At 33.6% G+C, this 8,102-nt stretch overlaps 2 protein-coding genes across 2 annotated transcripts; one reads left to right on the top strand and one right to left on the bottom strand.

The window, feature by feature from the left end:
- Window positions 1-4,424: 4,424 nt before the first annotated feature.
- LOC149940553 (uncharacterized) lies at window positions 4,425-5,447 on the top strand. The gene has a single exon (XM_090179308.1). The coding sequence runs from the start codon at window positions 4,425-4,427 to the stop codon at window positions 5,445-5,447; it is 1,023 nt and encodes a 340-aa protein (XP_090035434.1).
- A 1,966-nt stretch (window positions 5,448-7,413) lies between these two features.
- On the bottom strand, window positions 7,414-8,102 carry LOC149940552 (uncharacterized). The gene is made up of 2 exons (XM_090179307.1): window positions 7,773-8,102; window positions 7,414-7,707 (listed from the first exon to the last, which is right to left on the bottom strand). Exons 1-2 carry the CDS (start codon window positions 8,100-8,102, stop codon window positions 7,414-7,416), a joined length of 624 nt encoding a protein of 207 aa, XP_090035433.1.

Raw genomic sequence — 8,102 nt, 5'->3', positions numbered from 1 at the left:
GGTGCAGTAAGATACGCTACAATAATATTGAACGCCAGACTATACTAAGGACAAGCAATTTAGTGATGTCTTCTGTCTACAGATAACATGCAAAACTAAAAATAATATGTAAATAACTCAACTTAATTTAAGAATTAGTGTATTTGATATTCTAAACTCAAAATTACCAAAATAATAATATTTTTAATTTATTTAGTAGGTCAACTAGTTTCGTGTATAAAATAGCATTTTCATTAATTTGAGGGGTAAATTTCAAAAATTAATATCTCGAAAACTACAAATATTACTTTGAGATTTTGAGTGATTATTATGTATTCGATAGTGGGAATTTTAAAAATGCTAAAATCGTTGACCTACGACTGAGGTGTCTGGGCAAGGTCAAAGGTCAAATTATTTAAAGGCCCAGATTTTAATGACATTTACGTCAAATGACAACTCTGATTAAATATTCATATTAGGGTGCGCATTGTCTTTAAAATGAGGTATTACATGTGATTTTGCGATAATTATGTCTTAAGATATAGTAGAAAACATTTAGGGGGTCAAGGCGTACTTTTGAAAAAACGCGTATGCTGTATCTCGTAAACGGCTGAACCGATCGTTATGAAACTGTCAAAATCGTTTTCCTAGGCCCAAAAAACCCTGTATACAAAATTTGGGAAAAATCGAAAGGGGTCGGGTGTTCTGTGGCAGGCGTTTTGTCATGGAATGACCCTTCAGTCAATAACTGCGATACTTTCATTGTGGGAAAATTTGAAAACCGAAGGCTTTAAATATTTCTTCACAAGACGTTTAACACAAGATCCTCTAGAAAATCTTTTCGCGCACATCAGGGAAAGGAGGGGCAATAACACCAACCCTAGTCCAACACAATTTAAATATGCTTTCAAGCAAGTTCTCATGATGACGTTGCACTGAAAATTTGTGAAAAGGACTCGAACGAGACTTTGTTTTCGTTTAAGTCATTTTCAGCAGCTGATAAATCAAGTGCATCCAGTGTTGATGTTAAAGATCACAAAAAAAAACTATTTCTCAGCTGCTCGAAGCAAAAAAACTGTCCAAGACTTTGGATCGAAAATAGATCTGAATTGTTTATCCTATGTGATAAGTAGCTCAATTCGCAAAGTTAAAGGCCAGCATAAATGCGGCTCTTCAAATTTGTCAACTTCTAACTGAATCTGAAACGTTAGAAAGCGATACACAAATATTAACCCACTTGAAAGCATACAGTTATGAAAAAGGCAGCTTTGGCGGTTTAACTTCCCCTTCTGATGCGGTATTAAGTTTAATGCTTCATTGTGAAGAAGTTTTTCTTTGTGAATTTATGAAAATATGCACCAACCACACATAATACAAAATTGTATAGCAAAAGCCAAGGAAAAAACAAAAATCATGATATATGTGAAGGATTTAAAAAAAAACTCTTAAAACTGTACTGCCGTATGCGTTTGTATTATGCTGTGAAATTTATAAATACAGGAGTAATTTATGAAAGAGATAAGAAAGCACGCGAAGCCACAGCAAAGAGGTTAGCCATTCTAAATCAAAACTCCGCAAACAGCACTTCTTCAGCAAACTCGAGCACAGCGCAAACAAGCCAAACTCAAACCAAGTCTAAACCAGCTATAACACAAAAATTATTAAGAATACAACACTTAGGTTGTTGATACTCACAAAGATCCATTTTGTAAATGTTTTAACTTTTCAATGAAAGTTACTATTATTCTTTAACATGCTATGGAAAAAGAATAAACATGTCAGCCTAATTTAGTCGTGAAGAAATCTTGCCTACTACTTATTACTTTGCGACCTTTAGTCCTTAAGTTCCTAAAATGCCATAGTGAACTAGTCTAAATTTGTTAAAATCACTTGAAAAATGGCCTTTAGTTCCTAAACATTGATACTGTTTTAGGTACTAGTTCCTAAAAAATTAAATTAAGTAAAAGCAATTGAGCTAGATAAAATTTTAAGGCTAAAGAACAAATATAATCTTGAATTGAAGACAGAGTTAAATGGTAGTTAATTCCATTACGGACGTTTAGTTCTTAAGTTCCTAAAATGCCATAGTGAACTAGTCTAAATTTGTCAAATCACTTGAAAATGGCCTTTAGTTCCTAAACATTGGTAGTGTTTTGGATATTATTTCCTAAAAAATTAAATTATGTAAAAGCCAAAGAGCAAGATAAAATTCTAATAATACCAAAGAAGAAATCTAACCTTGAAGACAGCGTTAAATGGTAGTTAATTCATAAAACTGAAACCAACATTTCTACAAATGGATTTGTAAAATAATTTAAAATTTTGATATATGAATAAAATATTCATTAGATATAAATGTCTTATCATTTTTCGAACATATTTTCTGTCGTAAGAGTCTCTTTTAAGTTAAATTAGGATCTAATAATATGTTATTGCAAGGGCCTACCTGTATTCATAAGAAAGATAAGCTTTGAAACAACTTGCAAGTTCGAAAATTCCCGCTAACCAAAGACCACAAAACCTAGCTATATAGCCTTTGTTAAGGCCCCAAAAGCTATTGAAAAAACCATTTTGACCAGCTATGAGATGGCGCCACACTCAAAATCACTAACATTTTTTTTACCAGGAGACGCCTGAGAATACGACCGAATATAACCAGATTAAGTAAGCGCAAAGGGCAATTATATAATCCAAAATTGGAGATAGGGAATAATATTGAGCAGGTTTTGGGCAATGAAATTACCTAGACCATCGTCACGATTAAGTGCGTTACCGTCTCCACGTATTTTTAGAATTTCAAGAAATTCTCTAATGTTAAGTTTTAAATAATGGTCGGTTTATATACCATATTTAATTTTTGGAAGTTAATTTCGTGTCCCGTTTCGGTACCGTGTTTGGCCAGCGCAGATGTCGTAGTTTTTTTGATTCCGAACTGCTAATTTGTGTTCATTTATTCTAAATTTCAAATTCCGTTTGGTTTGGCCAACTAAAACTTCTTGTACAATAAAAAGTGTATTTAAATCTTTAAAATTCAGACAACTAGTTTCGCCACCATTCGGGGGCTTCGTCAAGACAGACGCCGTCATCATAAATTAAGTTCTTTTTACTTCATTGATCGCGCAGTCAAATTGTGTTCAAATGAATTTACCATAACTCAAGAATTAGAATTTGTCAAATCCATCGCTACTGATAGAGGTTTTAACAGTGATATTTTAAATAGAGGCATAGACCGTATTGTACATAGAAATAAAATCGAATCCAATACTTCCTTTATAAATGTGACTAGTGAAAAAGAAATAGTTTTAATACCATATATTAAAAATGTCTCTGATGTAATCGGTAACGTGTTCGGGAAGAATAATATAAAACCAGTATAGAGTAATTTAACATGTCTTGATTGAAACGTCATCATCTGACGTAATAGGGGAGGGGGTAGGAAGCGATAGTATCGCCATCTATGACTCTATTTTTCAAGAGGCAGTCCGCCATATTAGGCGCAGATTTTCTTAAAAATGGTTCGAAAACATAGACGTTGTTGCGTAAAAAACTGTTTAGGCGAAAAAACTAAAAATAATTCGCTCAATGACTCGCGCGATATTAGATTTTTTTGTATTCCTGCCATTATAACAAACCGAAGAGCTATCTGCTTATAGGCGCAACCAATGGATCATTAAGCTAAGACTTAGAGATGTAGAGGAGTCAGAAGGCAAGTTAAGAGTTTGCTCTAGGCACTTTTACTCAGGTAATAATTTTTGTTTTATTTTGTTTTATAATATTTCATCATATTAAATGAAAGATGCTTTCGTAGGTGTACCTTCCAAGCTTTATGACAAAACAAATCCAGATTGGTTGCCCGCATTCAACGATACTAGTAGTTCGTCTGATGTATCTACTTCACATACTCCGGGTAATGTGGGAAGATACAATAGGAGAATGAAAAGGTGAAAAGTTAATTACTCTTCAGATAATATAATGACATCAACGCCATCTGAAAATCATTTACAATATCATGGTACTTTTCAAGATGTATCGTCTATTGGTAAAAGTAACAGTAGTGATGTTATTGGTAATCTGTCTACCATTTCTGAAGCCAACTCATTGCTTGAAGATAATGTCTCGAGGTAAGAAATTAGTATGCCAAATGAATCTAATCCTACCACAAAAACTGCTGATAACGTTGAAGCTGGAGATGTGGTTCGATGTTCTGTCACAACCAAAATAATTGGTATCGATTTCTCGGGACAAACTGATTTTAGTAGTGTAGATTTTGGTGGGCAAACTGATCATAGTGTAACTGATTTTTCTGGACAAACTGGAACTACTGGGATAGATTTTTGCGTACAAACTGAACCACAAGTATGTAATGTACATTCACAAACTATATTGCGAGTTTGCCCCAAATTTGAAGCTGAAGATTTAGAAATTAAATTAAAAAATGTGCTGATATGATTCAAACTTTGAGCTCTCAAATTAATGACCTTAATATTGTTATTAGCCATGGAGAGGAAGAAATATGCAATTTACATTCTGAAATAACTCAGAAAAATGAGGAAATAGAAAAATTACATTTCCATCCCTCTTACTTTGGTTGTGACAAAGAAAAAGTGCGGTTTTTCACTGGTCTGGAATGTTTGGAACTACTGAAAGACATTTTAGAGGAAATACAACCTTATTTATTTCAAAATTCCAAACTAAGCGCATTTCAGCAACTAATTTTAACGCTAATGAAAGTTCGCTTAGCCTCAACTAATAAAGAACTGGCATTTAAATTTTGGATCTCAGAAAATTCAGTGGGAAGAATTTTCTATAATTGCCTCAATGCTTTATATAACCGTCTCTTTAAATTTGTTAAGTGGCCAGAGAGAGACGAATTGCATGCAACAATGCCGATGTGCTTTCGAGAGAAATTTGGAAAGAAGTGCTCAGTGATTATTGATTGCTTTGAAGTTTTTTCTGATAAGCCATCCAGTGTTAAAAGTCGGTCCGAAACTTGGTCAAATTATAAACATCAAAACACTGTGAAATTTCTTATTGGAATTACTCCTCAAGGCTCAATCAGTTTTATCTCTCAGGGCTGGGGAGGTAGAGTCAGTGACAAATATCTAACTGAACATTCGGGACTATTAAAAAAGCTTCTACCTGGTGACCTGGTCCTTGCTGATAGAGGATTTGACATTGATTATTCTGTTGGGTTTTATTTTGCGAGTATTAAGTATCCTGCTTTTGTGAATGGGAAAAAGCAGTTAGACCCTTATGATGTAGAAGCAACCCGCAAATTAGCTAACGTGAGAATACACGTTGAGCGAGTCATAGGTCAGCTTCGACAAAAGTATAGAATACTACATACTAAAATTCCAGTTGAACTTTTAAAGAAAGCCCCAGATGAAACAGTAGCCACAATCGATAAAATTGCAAGAGTTTGTTGTGCACTAACTAATTACACACCATCAGTGGTTTCTATTGAATAATATAATAGCATAATTGAAGTGTAATTAAAATTTATTCAGAATAACTTTTTGTTCATATTTATTTTCATAATACGTTTACTATGTTTTATGAAGAGTAAAAACGTTGTTACATTTGCATATATATTTAAAACTTGTTTACAATATTTACATTGGAGACGATGAAGGGCTAAGACCAACGAAACTGGTCAGACTATCATGTAAATATTGTGAACAAGTTTTAAATATATATATGCAAATGTAACGACTAACAAGCATATAGTAACTGTACCACATCACTAAGTTGCCTGAAAGCCAAAACCATGTAACTCTAACTGGAATTAGTATAAAATATCGTTGTATTTTTATTAGCTTCTCTAGTTTAACTTGACTAGTCTTTAACGTTTATAGCTTGACTTGTTTATCACAATGTTAACTATTTTATCACTAAGTTAAAACTTATTTTAAAAGGAAAAATTTGAATTCATTTTATACAAGTTTTAACGAATTACTATTTAAAATTAATCTAGTTTAAGTCTTTTTTTAGTTTTAATCTTGTTGATGCAATCTGGACAAACCCATTTTCCTTTCGGAATTTTTTTCAACTTTAGGCACTGAACATGAAACCATTTAATTAAACAGCTTCCGGATTCACAATAAATCATTTCTCCTGATTCTACTTTTTTGCAATAACACCACGTCTCCTCGTTTTCAACATCTGTCTTCTGACCATTTTCCTCCTCAGCTTGTTTTTTAACTTTCTCATCTTGGGTTATATTAACCTTCTCTTGGTAATTTGTAGGTGTAGATTTCACTATTTGCTTTTTTTTCCTTTTTTTTATTATTAAATCTTTTGCTTGGTGATAAAATATCTTCAGGTACAGGGCGGAGAGCTATAACAGGAGATGAATTTCCGAGCTCTTTAGACGTTGAAGGCAAGGATATTTTGGCCTTATCAAGCTTGTGAATTTCTTGTGGTACCACTTGTTTTTTTCCTCTTTTTCTTTTTGGCTGGTTTTCTTTAAGAGACGGATCATTGGTGAAAAATTTTCCAACTAACTGAGGCAAAATGGCTCTTTTGAAAAATCTTTCTGCCTTTGGGCATTCTGTTTCCCAAAAAATCCTATCAGGGTACACTCTAATGACAGAAATCTGAATAGAGGCTCTCTTTTATAAACAATTGAGCTTGTACTTGGGAATAATACGGGTGTTTTTTTTTCAGTTCCAAGTTCTCAGTTAAACAGAAATTTGGGTTCGTCAATCCTTTTTTGTACGATTGGTCCTTTAAAGTATAAGGGCATTTTCCTTCCAAAATACCATTGCCGCAGCAATCGCAGCTAATCAAACCATCGGGTGACGCTCCTAGATGAGGAAATCGTGGATTTAGTCAGAGTCCTGATATTTCACATTTAAAGTTAACATGTTTTTCTTCCATCTGTTTGATGTATTCCTTCCGCATTGTTTCCTCATTTGAGATACCCCAATTGGTAGCAACACTTTCAAACTTGTGAGAGTTAGGGTAGCAAATTACTGAGATTAGAGATGCCGACGGTTTCTCTGGATTGCTGTGACAGGCTCTGTGAAAATTGGAGGCAGTAATTCTACCAGCTCGAAAATGGTTCCACATTTTATATTTGTTTTGTAATTTACTTCCTAATTCAACACTCCGGGCTTGCTCTACAGTAAAGTCAATTTTGATAGTTTCGCACTCTTTTAAGAGCTCATCTAAGGTTAATACCTTGGTTTTTTCATCAAACAACTCCGTTAATAATATAGGATATGCTGGGTTAATACATTTTGGTATTAAATTAGCCTGATAGTTCCTATCAATACTGAAATAGGATCCTTTTCCACAGTGCCTAAATAATTTTTCTGCAAGCCTTTTATGTTCAATTTCAGTTATAAGAGGAACTGGTTTTTGAACCAAAATACAGGATTTTTTTTGGATGAACTCAACACAATTTCATGATCTTCAAGAATTAATATTTTTTCAAGGTTTTTTTTTCGTCGCTGCAGCAGAATTTAGATTCATTTCGGCAATTGGAACATAGCAAATATCTCGCATAACAGGGACAACCCAGTAAGCTTTCTCTCCAGTAACAGTTGTTTTCTCGCTAAACCTGACTGAATAATCAATGTAAAATAGGAGCGCCGCAATATGGGAACATGACTCATCCAAACCAGCCATGCAATTGCAATGAGCACATGTAACCGATGATATATCCTTTAGTACAATGATCCACGGTTTCAGTGGAGGTTCATTCAACCTCTGTGAGTGCATAACCTAATAAAGAACTTCATTAAATAAGGAATTCTTTTGGAAATGAACTACCAATTAAAAATACTTACAGTTGCTTTCACTAAAACGTAGTTATTAAACGATTTAACCAACACCTCTCTTACAAAGCCACTAACAAACTGATTGTAGCCAGTTAAACTTTTGTAGTTTTTTAATTGATCTTGAGTGTATGGTGATATTCCATCCACCAGATAACAATAAATATCAGCATAAGTAACAGCAGGTAAAAACTTTAATGTCTCATGCTGATCAGGCTTAACAATTTTATAGTCTTTATTTTTAATATAATACGGGTCGGTGTCATTAATGAACGCGATTTTCTCTAAATATCTACTTTTAACGTGACAATCCAATCCGTTAAAATATTCCGACTTTTCCAT

Source organism: Leiobunum rupestre, chromosome 6 (genome assembly GCF_980474605.1).
Source record: "Leiobunum rupestre chromosome 6, qqLeiRupe1.1.hap1, whole genome shotgun sequence".
NCBI lineage: Eukaryota > Metazoa > Arthropoda > Arachnida > Opiliones > Sclerosomatidae > Leiobunum > Leiobunum rupestre.
Note: the sequence above shows the minus strand (reverse complement) of the source record. Positions and strands in the feature narration are given on the sequence as shown.